The following is a 19,128-nucleotide window of genomic DNA, read 5'->3' as shown; positions in this document are numbered from 1 at the left end:
GTATATGGAATATATTTCTGAAGTGTGATTGCAAATTAGAGGCTTTAATTGTGAAATTTAAAAAATGTATTTCAGTCCTATGTTGGGATTTATTTTATAGTAGAAGTTAATTTTTTTCTTAAACTTGTAGAAGGAGAAAAAAAGCATTTAGTTACTTTATAATCTTTATCCTACTTGCAATTAAAAATATGATACAAGTGTATTTTATAAGGTGATTTTAAACGTTTTTGAGTGACAGCTAGGTAATTTTATTTGTACTGGTAAGGGTAAAAATACTGTACCTTGAAGACTGCTATTATAGATGAACTACTTCATTTATATTTGATAATACTAGTTAAATGAGTGCATTTTGTAGTAGCTTGATTGTTTTAGGATTTTATGACCAATATCAATTAAACCATTGTATTGTATATAGTTTCACTTCTTGCCCTGCAGAAGTCTGCTGCTATATTATTAGTCACATGGGAAATAAATAGCTCATCTCTCTCTTCCTTTATCTTCCATATCCCGATTAATTCATTAAAATAAACCTCTGTGGAGTTGGAGATCCAAAAAATCCTTTTGCAAACCAGAGTGCTATTGATAGATTAATTTCTCAAAGCAGAAGGTAGGTGCAGATTCAGTCTTTATTCTGCAGAGTGTTTGTGAGCAGAACGAAGGAGGTTTAAATTTTTAATTTCAGTGTTATACTGACCAGGAGAAGGTTCAGGAATCTTTGCCCTTTTAAAATGAGAGAGACTAGAAGAAAAAAAAGTGCTTAGGGACTCATATATGAGGATGAAATTGGAACTTGTGAGTGGCAGTTTCCCTGGCCGGTGCCCAGGGTCTATTTTGAGGCCTTGTCAAAGCTCGCCTGACAGAACCTACCACATAACCATAATCTGTCTTGGCACCACTACAAGTCAGGAAAGCCTGCGGTTTAGGAAAGGTGGCAACCACGGAAGAGGGAGTTGATAAAGGACATTTACCTTCTGAAGATTAAGCCTAAGTATTGGGGTGAAATTGTGCTTCGCATGCATATCCTAGGATCCAGTTTTTTGTCTTCCTTTTTTTTTTTTTCTGTAAGGAGTGAGTGTGATTGAGGAAAACTAACAAGGAGAGTGTTTTAGAAAAATGTGCATGAGGAGGAGCACAGGATTGTACCAGTATTGATGTCATGTCTGGTTCTGAGAGTATTTGGCAAGAATCAGTCAAATGTTTTACAACAGGGAAAAAACATTGTTGTTACCCACATGGGGAGGCCGTGCCCCTAGTTGAAAATAGTCTAGTCCAGAGACCTTCACACTTGTCACTGGGATCAAAAGGACAGCAGGAATGATGGGCTGTTTTGCAGGATTATTCTGAGTTCATACTGAGAAATTAGCTTCTTCCCAGATCCTCATTCTCTTCTTCCTATTGAACTGTACAGTATCACGTGTAGTATCAGGAGGTTATCTCTTTAAACTCTTGGTTATTACCAGATACCATCTCCCAGCATAGCTGCCTTCCTGTACCATGTGCTTTCTCATGAAATCTTTGGTGTTTCCTATGAGTAGTGAATAAAGTGCTCGAGTTTAAAGTTCTTTAACTGACTCACTTCTTAGCTAGAAAGCTGTTAAAGAGCTTAGTACTTCATTCTTTTGACCAAGGTTCATGTCATCATATTTATCTGCAGCCTTGTATTAGAGTGGAGTATATAGAGTGGAGTTTGAAGAATTTGGTATACAGACTTAATTTATGGATGCAAAAGCTACAGATGGTTTCCTTTCTTTTGCTTTAGATTAGGTTGGCACTCCAGGAAATTTTATTTTTCCTTGCCCTTAGCATTTGATGATGATGATGTATTTAGTACTCAGTGTGAGGAGGAAAAATAACTGAGTATTTTTCTCTCTTTATTTCTAATATCTGTTTTATTTCTCTTATCTTACTATGTCCCTTCCCTGTCTTAACCTTCCCCTCCTCCAAAAACAGAATGAGATTAGAACAGAGCAGAGGAGCAAGAGCGGAAAAGAGGCTGGGAAAATCTTGGAGTGCAAGGGCTTGTCAGGTGTTTTTATTTTCTCATAAGTAGATTATTAAAACTCTTCTTAAAAAATCAGTTCATTTCCCCATTGTTTTCAATTTGAACCTTCTATATCTTAGTTTTCCTTCATTATGAAATACCAAAATTTTAACTGGTTTTGATGTAAAATATCTTCACCTGCTTTAGGAAATGAATTTAACTTTTAAGTTGCTGGTTCTGATCACTTTGTTATTCTTTCTACATCTCCCACTTTCCTCAGTAGAAACACTTTAACATCTAGAAGCAATCTTTTGACTCTGATTTCTCAATTAAATAGAGTAGGCTGTGGGCAGAAGATTAGGATGTTAAAATATTTCTCTGTTAAATGGTTTAGCCATTTACAACAACAATGTAATTATTGTATTTATTGTAACTTATTGTCTTGTTTATTGTATAATTATAGTATAATTAGTAAGCATACAGGTTGTTGCTATTAAAAAAAAAAAGTACTCCAGTTAAGTGGTCTAAGGATTATAGGACTAAAAATAGAAAAACAAAATTCTATTTTCGATTTTTTATTTTCAATTTTTTTTCCTCCTCCATGGATATCACTATGTCTAAATGAACAGTTAAGATCATGAGAGGGTCACTGTCCTCCTGTCTTATATACCATTTTCAATATTTTTAAGTGTACAACTTAGTGGCATTAACTACATTCACACTGTTGTGCCACCATCACCACCATCTACCTCCAGAACTTTTTCATCCTCTCAAATGGAAACTCTGTGCCTATTAAACAATAACTCCTCATTCCCCCCAGCCGTTGGTAACCACTATTCTGTCTTCTGTCCCTGTGAATTTGCCTACTCTAGGTACCTCGTAAGTGGAATCAGGTAGTATTTGTCTTTTAAAACTAGTTTATTTCCCTTAGCATAATGTCCTCAAAGTTCATCCATGTTGTAGCATGTATGAGAATTTCACTCCTTTCCAAGGTGGAATACTATTTCATTGTGTGTATGTGTATAAAACATTTTGTTTATCCATTCATCTAGTGATGGACATTTGGGTTGCTTCCATCTTTTGGCTATTGTTTTTTTTTAATATTTGATGTTACGTTTTATTAATATTTGAATATGCATTCAAATAAACACATACAGACTTGGGTCTATGGAAATGAAACTAAAACATTGTTCTAGTTTAAATCTAGTCTGCTCTTTTCACAGTTAGTAGCTAGGCATCTTTTTAAAAAATATAATATCTGTGTGTAGCAATCATGTGTATTCTCTTGTTTCTAGGACTTAACTACTTTACAAGTCCATATACGTAGTGAACTTCATTTATTTGCACAATCATTCATAGTGAATATTATTCATATAATATTGTTCAAAGGCATTCTTTGATATAATCTTGGTATAAATAAAGAAATAACAAGAAATAGAAATTATGGGTTTTACAGAGCTTATTTTCAGATGACATTAACATATGAAATAATTCATTAGGACATTGTATCTGACATGTCACTCATTTGTGAACTATCTTCATGAATTATTGACACTGTGCTATTTTTATTTTTTATTTTTTTAATTTTTAAACATTTTTTATTGAGTTATAGTCATTTTACAATGTTGTTTCAAATTCCAGTGTAGAGCACAATTTGTCAGTGATACATGAACATGCACATATTATCACTTGTTTTTTTTGCTGTGAGCTACCACAAGATTTTATATATATTTCCCTGTGCTATATAGTACAATCTTGTTTATCTATTCTACATTTTGAAATCCCAGTCTGTCCCTTCCCACTCCCCTGGCTATTGTGAATAATGCTGCTATGAATGCAAGTGTATATCTGTTTGAGTTCCTGCTTTCATTTCGTTTGAGTATATACCCATAAGTGGAATTGCTGGATCATATAGTAATTCTGTGTTTAATTTTTTTGAAGAATTGCCATGCCATTTTCCATAGCAACTGCACCATTTTACAGTGTATAGGGGTTCCAGTATCTCTGCATCCTTGACATATTTGTTATTTTCTATCTTTTTTATATAATAGCCATTCTGATGGGTGTGAGGTGCTACCTCACTGTGGTTTTGATTTGCATTTCCCTAATGATTGGTGATGCTGAGCATCTTTTCACGTGTTTGTTGGCTGTCGGTGTATCTTCTTTGGAGAAATATCTATTCAAGTCCTTTGCCCATGTTTGAATTGGGGTTTGTTGTTGTTGTTGTTGAGTTTTAGGGATTCCACATATTAATCCCTAATCAGATACATGATTTGCAAATATTTTCTCCTATTCCATTGGTTGCTTTTTTACTCTGTTGATAGTGTACTTTGCTACACAACAGCTTTTAATTTTGTTGAAGTCCAGTTCATCTTTTTCTTTTGTTGCCTGTGCTTTTGGCATCATATGCAAGAAATCGCTAAATTCAGTGTCAGAAAGTTTTTTGTGTATGGACAGTTTTAGCTCTTACATTTATCTCTTTGACCTACTAAGAGTTAATTTTTGTATATGACATGAAGTAAGGGTCCAGTTTTATTCTTTTGCATATGGATATCCAGTTTTGCCAGCACTGTTTGTCCAAAAGACTATCTATTTCCCATTGACTGATCTTGACACCCTTGTTGAAAATCATTTGACTGTTTATGCCAGGGTTTTGGAGGGCCATCTGTTATGTTCTGTTGGTCTATATGTCTCTCTCTATGCTAGGAACATATTGTTTTGATTACTGTAGCTTTCTAGTAAGTTTTGGAATCAGGAAGTGTTATGCCTTCAACTTTGTTCTTTTTCAAAATTGTTTTGGCTGTTTGGGGTCCCTTGAGATTCCATTGGAGTTTTAATGTTGAAATGGGTTTTTCTGTTTTTTTCAAAAAATGTCGTTGGGCTTTGATAGAGAAAGCATTGAATCTGTAGATTTCTTTGGGGAGTATTGACATTTTAACAATATTAGAACTTTTCCAGTCCATGACAGGAGGTGGCTTCCCATTTATTTATGTCTCCTTTAATTTCTTTCAGCAATGTTTTGTGGTTTTTAGTGTGTGGATGGATCTTTTGCCTTCTTAGTTAAGTTTATTCTTAGTATTTTATTCTTTTTTTCTTAAATTGTAGATGGTGTTGCTTTCTTAATTTCCTTTTTGGTTTGTTTATTGTTAATATATAGAAATGCAACCAATTTTTTTGTGTTGATTCTGTATCTCTGCAACTTTGCTGAATTCATTCATCCACAGTTTTAAAAGCAGTTGTATTTGTTTTCTATATTGTATGACAAAGTACACAGACTTAGGCAACTTAAAACAACATACATTTATTATCCTATAGTTTCTCTAGGGCAGGAGTCTGAGCACAATGGAATTGGGTCCTCTGCTTAAGGTCCCCTGAGGCTGCAATCAAGGTGATGACTGGGCTGAATTCTTACCCTCAGAATCAACTAGGGAGAAATTTACTTCTAAGCTCACTTAGGTTTTTGTCAGGATTCATTTTCTTGTGATTTTATAATGGAGATTTCTTGCTTAAGAAGTTACTTGGTTATCCAGAGGGTATCTTGAAGCTCCTGAAGGCTCCTCTTAGCTTTCAGAGGCAACCTGAAGTTCTTGACCCTCTGGTTTTTCCTAGTATGACCACTTTATCAAGCCATCAAGGAGTTTAGAACAAGTCTGCCAGCTAGACAGTCTTACATATGTCACATAAACATGGGAATGACATCTGATAACCTTTGTCATATTCTGTTGGTAGAAGCAAGTCATAAGTTTTGCCCGCATTCTTGGGAAGCACTTACACAAAGGTATAAACAGCAGGAGTGGGGGGGTCATGGTGGCGAGGCCACCTTAGAGTCTGCCATAGCTGTTTACAAAATAGCACATATTTTATAAATCCATTTTTGTGTAAAAAACTGATATGTGCACTTGAGAGTATCTTAAGATGGTGGCTTTTATCGTTATTTTATAGTATTTCTTCATTATTTCCTGCCACTTTCTCTCTCTGCCACTTTCCAGTTTTGCAATTTAAATCAATAGTTGGTGTTTTCTTTATAACTAAATAAATATTGCTTACTACTTAGCCAAGAGTTGTTCCATGATTGTTTCCTTTCTTAACATTCATTTTTTTTTCCAGGAGGTTAACAATTGCCTTTTTTTTTTTTTTGGCTTAGTTTTCTATTTACCTTATTTTTCCCAAATGCTCCAACAGATTTTTCAAGTGTCCACTCTTTCTAATTTATTTTGAGCAAAATAATTAATGGTTTACTTGTAAAATACATATAGAGAAATAGAAAACAAAATTACAGTTTCAGGAAGAATAATAAAATGAGCACCTGTGGTCTCATTACTTAGGTCAAGAAATTGAACATTACAATATTCTGAAACTTTCTTGTGAATATCCTTAAATGGCACCATTTTCCCTTCCAGGTAATCACAAGCCCATTTTACATGTTAATCACTCTTTTGGGACCATTCCCTGCCTAATCTTGCAATCCCATCCCTCTCCCCAAATATGTATTCCTAATCAGTATGTGGTTTAATTTTGAGAAACCGAATAGTTTCGCCACCTTTTCGTGTCTATTAGTTGGATTAGGCTAACCTGCTGTAGTACACAAATCCAGGTTTCAGTGGTTGAACATGTTAAAGCTTATTTCTCACTCACATCTTTGCTGTGAGTTCGAAGGCACTGGCCAAGGAATAAGTAATTGGTTCCACCAAGTCACCCAGGGACTCAGCCTCCTTTCATCTAGTGACCTGGGGCCTCAGTGACTTTCACACTTTAACTGAGCTCTGTGCATCTGGCTGGCAGATTCAAGGGCAAAGAGAGGGAGTGTGGTAGATTCCATAAGCGGTTTGATGGGCCTAGACTAATACATACATCACTTTTGTCCACATTCCATTGGCCAGCATTTAGTCAAATGGCTGCATTTAATGCAAGGAAGGCTAGAAATGTGGCAGAGCTGTAGGCAGAAAGGGGAAATGACTTGGTGAACAATAGGCTAGTTTCTACCATATTATGTATTCCTAAGCAGTATACTTTTTTTTTTTTGACAGTTTTGAAAAACTAAATAGCAAGTAGAAACCTAGCTATGAACAGAAAGGTCCACATTACCACTATTAAATGAAGGCTCACAGGAGAAATAAGCTGAACAGAGTCTTCCTTGAGTCCCTTCTGTTAAGTCTTTGGGAAAGTTTCCTAATGAGTCCTGGGAAACCATAAAACTCATGACAGTCAGGGCATCTGGCAGAGCTGAAGTCTTGATGAGGTACTAAATATCCAGAAGAGGTATAGTTGGGGAGGTACATGGCTCTTTCTGAACTCTTCATGCTCTCACCATCAGGAATAGGTAAAAGCCAAATACGTCCGTGGTGTGAAGTAAGTCCTCAGCCAGTCTCAGCAGCTGGGGAATGGACAGCAGGAACTTCGTCAACGTGGGGTCAAGCAAGACAAACTCAGTTCAGGTGAAAACCTGGACCAGCTCACCTCATGTGAAAAAGATGTCTCAAAGGCTGTGGGGATGTTGGTGATGACAGCACTGTTATGTCTCTTGAATCACATTGCTTCAGTGTGTAGCTTTCTTCCTGGAATGTCTGTGACCCTTGCTGGGGATGGATCCCCTTTGCCTCTTCCGTGTTGGATTTATTCCCGTGTGCTAAATTTCCTCTCTTTTCATTTTCTCTTTTATTTGATGAGATATATCTTCTAGTAACTTATTAACAAAGGGGGAAAGAGGCAACTTTTGAGAACTTGCACGTCTGAAGTGTCTTTTATACTCAAGTATGAGAACAGAATATTTTGACTGGGCATAGGCTACTTACAGATTGTCCGTAATTTTCTTTTAGGAATTTGAAGACATTACTCTGTTGTCTTCTTGTTGCCAGAATTTTGTTTCCGTAAGACTGAAGCCATTTGAATTGTTAATCCTTTGTACGTGACCTGATTTTTCCACCCCTGGAAGCTTGTAAAATCATCCTTGTCCCTGTGTTTGAAATTCACTATGGAGTACCTTGCTGTGGACTCAGGACTTGTGTTGCACCTTCTATAGGCTCTTTGAATCTGGCAATTCATGTCCTTAACTTCTGAGAAGTTATTTTATTACTGATTTCTTTCTCTTTGTTTCTCTGTGTGTGCATGTGATGGGGGAGGGGAGGTAGTGGATGAGCAGGTATGGGAGGGTCAGTTTCTCTTTATTTTTATAAAAAGGAGCCACTAAGTGTTGCTATTAGGTCTTCTATGAGCAGAAGTAATGTGTCTAGAGTGGAACTCATTTCCTGTGTCTCTGGATTGGAGTGGCTCTTAAGTTAGCTACTCTCACGTTTGTGCTGTCAGCTCTGCTCTCTTTGCTACCATTCCCTCATGAACATTGTACTCATATTGCATTATATCTTGTTGACTTCTTCCTTTTATGAGCCTAATTGGTATTTTGCCTACCACTGCAGGGCGTTATTTTGCCCTTTCTATCTAAGACAGGTTTAAGTTACACAAATGTGACCAACGTGGCTCAAGAGAAGGAAATTGTTGACATCTTTCTTTCTGCTATAAAAGTACCTCATGTCACTATTTTTTTCCCCAGTGGGTGAGCTACATGAGTGGAAGGAATCATAGGTTTTAAGTGAAACCTGAAACCTTAAGAAAAAAATTTGATAATAAAAACTCGGAGACTTGAACATTAATGTTTTTTCCAAGACTTTAGAGGACATTAATGGTTGCTTTTTGATTCTAATTTTGACCTGTTGATTGGAGTCAGAGTTTTAATTTAATTTAATTTTATTAACATTTTTAAGGTTAATCTAATGGTGTTCATTCTTTTTAAAATTAGCAATGTGTTTTTCATTTTCTTAGGATTCCATTATGTCTCTAAGAGTGATGGCTAATGTGAAGTTTGTTAGAAAATTATGGTTTTACCAGAGATGACCAAGATAAATTTTTATTGTCCTACTTTACAGTTGCTCTGATAGACTGAATGAATCTTTCCTCCTTATCAGCTTATTACTACACTGTCAAAGTTGGTTATTTTTACAAGTTTTTATTTTCACACTATGAAATAGCCCCATAATTATAGCTTTTAGTTTAAATCACTTTTTGGTAAAATGATTATCAATGATTTGGTAAAATGAATATGCAGCTTAGGAAAAAAGAAAAAAAATTCACATTATTGCCTTAGTCATTCATTATTCATATGCATAAAGTTTTACATATTTGCAACCACAATTTACATGCCACTTTGTCATCTTTTTGTACCTTGTAGGCATATCAAACTTGTCCTTGTCTTTGCTTGCTTCCCATGAGTTTTCTAATACCACAGTTTATTGTATCTTTTTTTTTATAATTGTTGCTTCTTTTATTTATTATTTTAAATTTTATTTTATTTAAATGTTGTTGTGTGGGAGATAATTAGGTTTATTTACTTTGTTTTTTAATGGCGGTACTGAGGATAGAACCCAGGACCTTGTATGTGCTAAGCACTTGCTCTACCACTGAGCTATAATCTCCCCAACTATTGCATCTTGTTGATTGGCCTTGACTTAAAGCTATTTCAATTTGGGTCATTTCAGCATTGTATTTTGTTTTATTGTAGATTAAAAAGAAATTAACATGATCATATTTATTCATGTAATTTTTTTCTTTTGTTGGATTAAGTTTTATTTTTGCTGCTATTAGAATATAGTTAATATGTGTGTTGTCAGTAGAGTTCATCCCCAATCAGGAGAACCTAAGGTCTAAGGCTAATTTTTTTTTTCATTTGGGAATCAATTCTGATCCCTTCTATTTTATTATTTAGTTACATGCTTCTGTCATGTTAGTTTTAATCTTCATTTCTTTTCAGGAAGGAAGGATTTCAGTAATAATTTCACGTGCGTTAGAAAGAAAAAATACACTTGTACAGTTCAGTAAGAGAAATTACAGTTCTTTTTAATTTTGCTATGTATGTAAGTAATTGGAAATAGTGAAAAATGCCTCCCCACTAAGTATGTAGGTCTGGTGTTGGATTAGATTTGGTGTTTGAAAATGTGCAATCACCCACCCATCTACCCACCCACCTGTGGCTCACCTAAGATTAACTTTAGCCATAGGGTTTACTTCTGAGTGTTACTTAATCACCCCTGTTGCTATTGTGATTTCAGATCTTTTGTTTTCTTGGTGTCAGTGATACCATATATATCTGAAGCATTTTACAGTTTATAGAACCTTTTTTTATCCACTTGATTTTTAAAATGACCCCTGTGATTGGAAATAAATTTAATAAAAGAGATTTAAGACTTGTTCATTGAAAATCACAAAACACCGTGTAAAGAAGTTAAAGAAGATCTATGTAAATGGCAAGACATGCTGTGCTCATGACTTGGAATCTTAATACTGCTACGATGACGGTACTCCCCAAATTGATCTATAGATTAGATGTAGTCCCTATCAAAATGCCCCTCCCTTTTTTTCCTGCACCAACTTTTAATACAGAAATTATCATGCCCATCTTAAATTGTGTATGGAAATATAAGGAACCCAGAATGGGCAATACAGTGTCAAAGAAGAACAAAGTTGGAGGACGCATTCATCACAATGTAAAAGCACTGCAAGGCTACATTAATCAAGACAGTGTGATACTGGCATAAGAATATACATACAGATCAGTGGAATAGAATTGAGGGTCCAGAAATAAACCCTTACTTTTATGTTTGATTTTTGACAAGAGTGCCAAGACAGTTCAGTAGGGGAAAGACTTGTCTTTTTAACAAATGGTGCTGGGAAAAGTAGATATCCACATGCAAAAGGATGAAGTTGGGTTCCTCCATCACAGCATATTAAAAAAAAAAAACTCAGAATGGATTATATAAGAGCTAAAACTATAAAACTCTCGGAGAAAACATAGGAGTAAATCTTTGTCACCTTGAGGGAGGCAGTGCTTGCTTAGATACGACAGCAAAGGCCTTGAAACAAAAGAAAAAAACAGATAAATTGACTTCCTCAAAATAAAAACTTTTGTGCTTCAGAGAACACCAGTAAGAAAGGATATGTGGAAAATAGTATAAATACTTTCTCTGACTTCTTTACCATTTTTATTTTCCCACTGTACTCCTTGCCTACTTACCAGGTAATGATTAGTATGCACTTTTAGTGCCTTGCAAATTCTTAGTAGATATTTGTTGAAAAGGGAAAAATTAAAGGTGTATGATTTATCTTATTAAAATTTCCTAATTTTAGAATCTCCTTTATATTTAATTACATAAAAAATCATATCCTTACTGCATACTTTCACATTTCTCCCTTGTTTATTTTACTTTTATTTTTTTTACCACCTGAACTTCTATTAACCTTAGTACTTCTGCTATTTTCTTGTTTTCTGCTTTATTTCACACTTTTAATCTGACCTATCTTCAGCAATATGTAATTTTCTCTCTCCCTTCCTTCCTTTCTTTTTTTTAAACTAATTTTTATTTTTTTAAATTCTTTTTTAGCCATTTTTTAATTGAGTTATAGTCATTTTACAATGTTGTGTCAAATTCCAGTGTAGAGCACAATTTTTCAGTTATACATGACCATACATATATTCATTTTCACATTTTTTTCGCTGTAAGCTACCATAAGATCTTGCATATATTTCCTTGTGCTATACAGTATAATCTTGTTTATCTATTCTGCCTTCCTTTCATTCTCTGAATTTATGTCCATGCATTTCTGGGATACTTTAAAAGTCATAGGGAGAGGAGGCCACTTGAATGGTACCAGGAAATGGTTTAGGGCATACTGAGAATGCAGTTGTTGGTAAGAGTACATCTTCCTAATTTGGGGTCTGCACAGTTGATGAAATAATATTGTAAATCATATTGAACATACAGCCCATTAGAGTTCATTTATCTAATAGCATCGTTAACAAGGAAGGAAGTGCAACCACTAGCATGTCATCTTATGAAAAGAGGAAATGGAAAGATTATCAATTGTGTTGGGTATGTAAGAATACTATATATTCAAATGTGAGACTTAAAAAACACGTTTGGTAATTCTTAGGACTACCCAATATGAAAGTAGATGTGGTTAAATTAACTATTACAGGTTCTGATCCTCTCCTGAGATTTACTTTGTGTTTTGCACCTACCTTTCCTTGTCCTGCCAGGCCCTCCAGTTTTGCCTCATATGTTTTTTGCCCCATATATATATTTTTCATTTTTCATTTTGCCTCGAGTTCTAGATGCACCTTTTGTTCTTTTTGTAGGTTCTGTTAATGATTTATTCATTTTGTGTGATAGTCTCATGTAGATATTTGCAGGATTGATATCTTTAACTATAATCTCTCCCATCCTCCCTCCCTTCCTTTTTTTCTTTCTCTCTCTCTGCCCTCCCCCGCCCTTTACCCTTCTCTCTCCTCCATTTTTTTTTCTCTTTTAGTCCAGGAATTTCTGTTCTCTCCTTTTTCCATAATCTTTCTAATGTGTACATAACTATTGGTATTCTTCTATTTGGGATTACCTCTGCCTTCCTTTTTCTTTTCAAATCAAGATTTTTTTGAAATTGCGATACCCAGTTTCCATGCCTTTTGCTCACTTAATCGTCTACCTTTCTCAACCAGTTACTTTTTCCCTAATACTTTATTATGAAAAATTTCAAACATACAAAAAATTTGAAGGAGGTCTGTGAACACTCATGTACCTACCACCTGGATTCTACTATTAATATTTTATTATATCACATAATATAAGTTGTCACCTGTTTATCCCTTTATCCATTCTCCTATCTATCCATTATTCTATCTTTTTTTGTTTGTTTTTGGATGCATTTCAAAATAAGTAGCAGATACCAACACACATCAACCCTAAATATTTCAGCAGTATTTGTTTAGAGGTCTTTTTCTTTTGAGGTGAAATTTACGTAGAAAGATCTGCACAGATCTTAAGTGTACCATTTAATGACCTCTATCTCGTTTCCTTCCTTCCGTCATTTGTGTTCTAATAAGTTCTAATAAGGGGCCTATTACCCATCATAAGGCTATACTCCCAAACTTGTATATTCATTTGGATTTTCAAAAATAGACTTTGAATACCACAAAGTACCTTAACATTTTTTTCTTTATTCTTTTTGTTTTTATTATATAAATGTGCTACAGTATAGTGATTCTGGTTAAAGATATTTTTATATTTTCCATATTGTTCTGTGCTTCACCAGAAATTCTTAGCATGGCCAATTATATCACATGATGCATGCTAGAGGAAATTGAGGATCCGTTTGTTTAGTTAAAAGTATGTAATTATAAAGAAAGGCTAGGATTGCCCTTTGTTAACTTTTATAAACTACATATGTAAAAGAGCTAGTTAATTTAAGACACTTTAAACATTTATGGAGTGCTTTGTGGTTTAAGTGCTTGCATTTATCTTAACTCACTTGAGCCTCACGTTAACCACGTTAGAGAGTTGGGACAGTTGTTATTTCTGCTCTCTAGATGAAGAAACCAAGGCTTATGCAGGGAGAAGAGCAACACAGCAATCGGTCGTGCAACCAGCTGAACTCATCCTCTCACTTTAAATTTCGTCCAGTGGCACCGACTACAATCACGCTAATTCTTTTATTCAGATGCCGTCCTGGATCCTGGGATTTTTGCTTATGAATAACTACCAAGTGTTTTATTGGGCGGACTAGGGTTAACTGTAATGACAATGCTGAGACAAAGACTTACGCCAATATTTTGAGTTCTCTATGATGAAATACTTGAGTATAAGGGAACTGCAACTATCAGGGTCCAGACAGAACTAGCTAAGTGTGCTATATTTAGAACATGGCACACTGATGCTCTGCTGTTCTTACAGAAGTGAACAATATCGTGATTGAAATGCCACTTAATGTGGCAAAATGCCTATTTTTCAGAAATGTTTTATGTGAGAAGCTCACTGGAGAAGAGAAAGCCTTATTGATGTGTCTGTTTTGGAAGGTTTATATTCCACAACATCTCTTCTTTCCCTTAGGTAGACAAATACTTAATGAAAAAACCATCTGGAGAAAATCAGCTTGACATTGTCTGGGTAAAGGACATAACAAAAATGCAGGCAGTTTTGTTCTTGTCAGTGGATATAAAGGTTTAGCTTTTGGTTTGGTTGCTAGCACTAAGGAAAAGCTGAAAGAGATGAACATGGCTCCTGAAGAAAAGTGTTCTTGGGAAACCTTGGAATAGAAACTAACTAAAAGTCCTTTGGAATCAGAAACTGGAAATAATCTATTCGAGGTCACTTTTGAGTCAGTATCTTTATTTTTGTCATTTTGTTGGAAAGCAGTTTTCTGTTGGCTGTGCCAGAAATCTTCTTTTCAGGTTTCCCCTGTCACTGATACACGATGTTCTGGAGTTTATTAGAAGATAGTTGCATAGGAGCTGAAAGCTTTAAATTTTTCTAATATTAGCAACGGTGTATGCCCACAGAAGGCAAATAATAAAATTTTAAAAAAAGCAGTAGGTTGTTTTTTGAAATAGTTAATGGTTGGTCTGCCTCATGTGCAACAGATAAAGGTGACAGGTCCTGGCCAGTCACTGACGTAAACACCTGGGTACCCTTGTAACTAGAACAAGAAGGACGAGGGAGACAGACAGAAAGTTGCTCCCATTTCCTGCTTATGCTGTGCCCCCGTCCCTTCTGCTATCATCTTTCTCTCAGGGCGGGTCAGCTTGGAGCTTGTTACATACTTTTGGTTTTTAGGCACTTTTGAGAAAAGATAATCCTATATGTAAATCTGTGTGCTAGGAATATCCTCGCGGCTCTAAGGTCTAAGGCAGTGTTAATTGAGAAAGGAGGAAGAAATGGATTATGGGGAAAGAGAGAACAATACTAGATTCAAAAAAGTGCCAGCAGCAGTGGCTTCAGATAGTGCATCTCAGCTGTATAGCTTATTGTGCCTAATTTGAGTGTGATCCACTTTGAGGCCAGTTTATTCTTTGATCTGAATGTTTTTATTTACTTATTTTTAAATGCATCTCTCTTTCCCCAGTGCTATTGAAATTTTAGAGAATCGAGAAGAAGGAAAAAAATGCATCCATAATCTCACCCTCCTAATGAAACTATTGTTAAACTTTTGCTACACTTCCAGCCAAACCTTTTTTTTTTCTTCTGTAATTATTTTTATGTGCCTCCAGTTAGAAAATGCCTATGTTTTTGTATCCTGCTTCTGTGAAATGTCTTTCAGTGAGTCCTTGAGTCCTTGGAATGTTGGCTGAAGGACAAATGTTGGATGATACCACAGTGCGTCAGCTAAATGGTCACTCCAGTCGGAAAAGGAATTTTGTATGGCATGCTGCTTTTTTCTCAGTGGGTGACCATTACTATTAAATAGGTGAATGATTTGTAAGATGATGCTGAGGATGATGGGAGACTCCTGGAAAAACTACTCAGTGCTTTTCAGAAGCTGTCCTAATTTGTGGCTAGGATTTATCAGCTGCTGCTTTCAGATATACCTTCTTTTTCCCCTTCCATTTCCATTTAAATGAGTCCTTTTCTAATATACAAATATATTTTCTATGGCAGAATAACAGACTGTCATCAGTCTTCATTCTGATTGGCAAACATCACAAGCCAGCTATGTTGGGAATAAGAAATGGTGTCAGCTAAGATGGGAGTGGCCTGAATTTTCATTGGAGAGAACTTTTTTGGAAGAATGGATTGATGAAGTAGCTCTGTTTTATTTTGCTTGAATCAAGTCATTTCTAGTACATTAAAGCCACTTGTAGATTTAATATAGTTCATTCTACTAGGACAATTGTAACAAGATTTTGTGACTCCCAGTGTAATGAAATTTCACCTGTTTTGTTAAAACTAGGGAAAAATTAAATTAATGGATTATTTCATTAAATGAGCTGTACTTCTCAAGAACGTGTATAGGAGAGAAAGAGATCATGTAAATCAGGATACACTGTCTCATGAGAATCTCTAATTTCAAATACTATGTGTTGTTAGAAAGGTTAGATGGTCTTTACCATCCTTGTTATTTAATCCTAGCAGATGAATTTTTCTTCTCTGTTTTGTAAAAATACATCTACTTCATAATAATAACACTAATAATAGATCCATATTCTTAATCGTTGGCCTATATCATTACTGTTTTGTTTGTCACTGTATCTTCGGCACCTCCCATACATAATACCTCCCTGGCGATAGCAGGCACTCAGAATTTGTTGCCTAGATGGTGTTCTGCTAAGTGCAGAATAATAAACTTTTTTTTTTAATGTGGTAATGGTTTAATTAGAATTGTTTCTTAAATTACACTAAAAAGCCAACTTACCTTTGTAGCTTTAAGGCTCTATGTTAAAATTTCTTCATATGTTCTCTCAGAGCTTTAGGCTGAATGACTTTTCTGAAATGTTTTTTACTCTAGAATGGAAATAGATTTTAGAAGTAGCTACAGCAGTCTTAAACTATTACTGCTGTTTGCAGTTTCCTGAGGTTAATATTATAGCATGTTCTCATAGGTTGACCTGGGTAGCTTGGTACAAAGAGTTAGGAGGTTTAGTAATTAGTATAAATTTAAATATTCTAAAATTTATTGAAATATGTTGATAGTGGAGGACAAAGTGTTTTGTGACTAATTTCTTTAATTTACACGTAAATACCTAAATATAATTGATCTTTGTTAGAGGTATAAACAAGCATTAAAATTGCTGAAAGAGAAACATTCTAAATTATTCTGTTTCTTTTTTATTTCAGGGCTGAAAACAGTGAAGTCACTTCTCACAGTTAATAGACTATTAAGAAGACAAGATGGGAACTCCTGGTTCTGGAAGGAAAAGAACACCTGTGAAAGACCGATTTTCTGCAGAAGATGAAGCTTTGAGTAGCATTGCCAGAGAGGTATGTCTGGAAAGCCCCTTTCAACACTGAGTTGTACAGATGAGAATGCTGTGAAAATGCTGGGGAGGGAAGGGGAGATATATATATATATAAAATAGACATTCATCCATTGAGCTGGTTTCAGAATGCTTACTAGATGGCCTCTAAAATTCTGTATTAGAATAAAATACAATTATCGTCTCTTTATTCAACTTATCTAAAATTTATTTTTAATTTTTTGTAGATTAGTTGACTTCCAGGAAATTTGTCCTAATGTATTGAAATTTATAATTAGTCTTCATTATTGAAACTTAAGGTAATGAGAATGTTGAAGATATGATAACTGTATTATAGAAGGGCACATTGGGCTATACAGTTAAAATATTTCAGGAAGCACTGTATGAATGTTGACAGAAACAATACTTTGGTGTCTGCTCAGATTCAGTGTCTTAGCTGTTTTTGAAATACTGCAATGGAATTTTTATGTTTAAGTTTTAGCTAGTATTAGAGCTTCTGGAGCATTTTTGTTTTGGTTTGTTGACAACTTGGAAAAAAGGAAAGAGGGGTCACCTGTTGAATCTCTGGCAACATTTCCTGTTACATATTGGAGATTTAACATAACTCCCAGCTATGGTTTCTTAGGTGCCAACTTTGTTTCAGATTCTAACTCTGTCGGCAACTGCAGATCTGACCATAAACCTGGTACAAGAATTGTTCAGAGTGTTTTAAAATTATATTCTTTGGGTGAGAATTATTCCCTCATTTCCTCTTTGTTATTCTTAGTAAATAACTCATTTAGCACTAGTGCTGTTTCCTTTTGACATATTACACAGTCTTTTTTTGGACCAGCTCATTGTTACGTTTTTCCTTTTGTAAGCTACTCAACTTTTGAATTAGAAGTCAGATTCTGTAGGAGGATATTTGAAGCAAAGGAAAGTTATCTAAAAACTGATGACAAAATTGTGATAATACTTTAACAAAATTATATTTAAAAATCAGTGAGATATTTTTGGATAAAAAGCTAAAAGATATTTAAAAGTGAAGTAGTGGGTAACACTTTACAGTGATCTTAAGTATTTATAGGAATGAAGTATTTTCAAAGCCACATAGTTTTAGTTGAAAATTGAAACTACTCAAAATGTTTACTTCCAAAACTGGAGTGATTTACCCAGATTTCTGTAAGGAGAGAAAATGCCAATATATTTTAGGCTTTTTTTATGCTGTCACTAAATATTTGAACTGTTTTTTTTTTAATATGATGTTTCATTTACAAAATTGAGTAGCATTCTAGAATCCAGCACTTCGAGTGCTTACTATGTAACGAATACTAGTCTAAGCATTTAAAATGAATTAATTCATTTAATCTTCACAAAATTCTGAAATTGGTTCTATTATTATCTCCATTTTACAGATGAAGAAATCACTGTGCAGAAAAGTTAAGTAACTTCCCTAAGGTCACACAGCCAGTAAATAGCAGAAGAGTCAAACATATGAAGTCTGACTCCAAGGTCTCACTATGCTATAGTGATTCTCAGTCTTCTCTAACTCCTCCATTAATAGTTTGTATTTCTATAGCATTTAATGATTTTGAAAGCACTTCTTCATATCTTGATTCTCATAATAACCTTATGAGTTAGGTAGGAAAGTTATTGTTATCAGCCTTATTTACAGATGAGGAAACAGATGAAGTTGAGAGATTAATGTCTAAAAGATATCAGAACTGGAACTCAATTCAGAATTTAAATTTGAATTTAAAGCCGTTGTTCATTCTTCTGTTTCATCCTACTTCCAGAAGAGCAGGGCTTTGGAAAGTTTTAAGTGTGGCTTTGAATTCTGGCTTTGCTAGTTGCTGGTTGAGTAATTTTGTTAAGAAACTAATGGACTTCAATTTCCTAACCTGTAAAATGGGAATAATACTGTCTTTCTATATCTTAAGGCTGTTGTGACAGTTAAAGGAAATAATGCATGTAAACTTGAGCATAGTGTTAGGCTTATAGTAGGCTATTTTGTTGCTTATTAATAAGTTGAAATAGAAAGTGAGAATCGAAGTAAAATATTCTCTTTTTGTTAAAAGATATTTATTAACAGAAGTGTCCTAAAACATGGTGGATCATCAGAATCTCCCAGGTTGCTTTTTCAATGTATGGATTCCCAGGCCTTACACTATACTTGCTAAATCTGAATCAATGGGATTGAGCTCAGAAATCTGTATTTAAAGACACACACACACACACACACTCACTACACACTCCTTCCTTGAGCATTTTGATGGCCAACCATGAGAACCAGGAACCAGGGTACACAGAAGATCCTGTGGATGGTCAGTTTTTTTATACTTACAGGTTGTTTTCCTCTGTGTACATTATTATTTTGCTGTGA

The 19,128-nt window shown here is 34.8% G+C and overlaps 1 protein-coding gene across 7 annotated transcripts in view; it reads left to right on the top strand.

Moving 5' to 3' along the window:
• The window catches only part of LRRFIP2 (LRR binding FLII interacting protein 2), a 99,500-nt gene that overhangs the window by 3,745 nt on the left and 76,627 nt on the right, over nt 1–19,128 (top strand). For all 7 annotated transcript variants that reach the window (XM_072940985.1, XM_072940981.1, XM_072940979.1 and 4 more), the window contains exon 2: nt 16,627–16,770. In XM_072940985.1, coding sequence (XP_072797086.1) covers nt 16,681–16,770 — 90 coding nt within the window. In that variant the 5' untranslated portion in view covers nt 16,627–16,680. The remainder of the gene's footprint in view (nt 1–16,626; nt 16,771–19,128) is intronic.

Source organism: Vicugna pacos, chromosome 17 (assembly GCF_048564905.1).
Source record: "Vicugna pacos chromosome 17, VicPac4, whole genome shotgun sequence".
NCBI lineage: Eukaryota > Metazoa > Chordata > Mammalia > Artiodactyla > Camelidae > Vicugna > Vicugna pacos.
This window is presented reverse-complemented; position numbering and strand designations above follow the sequence as displayed.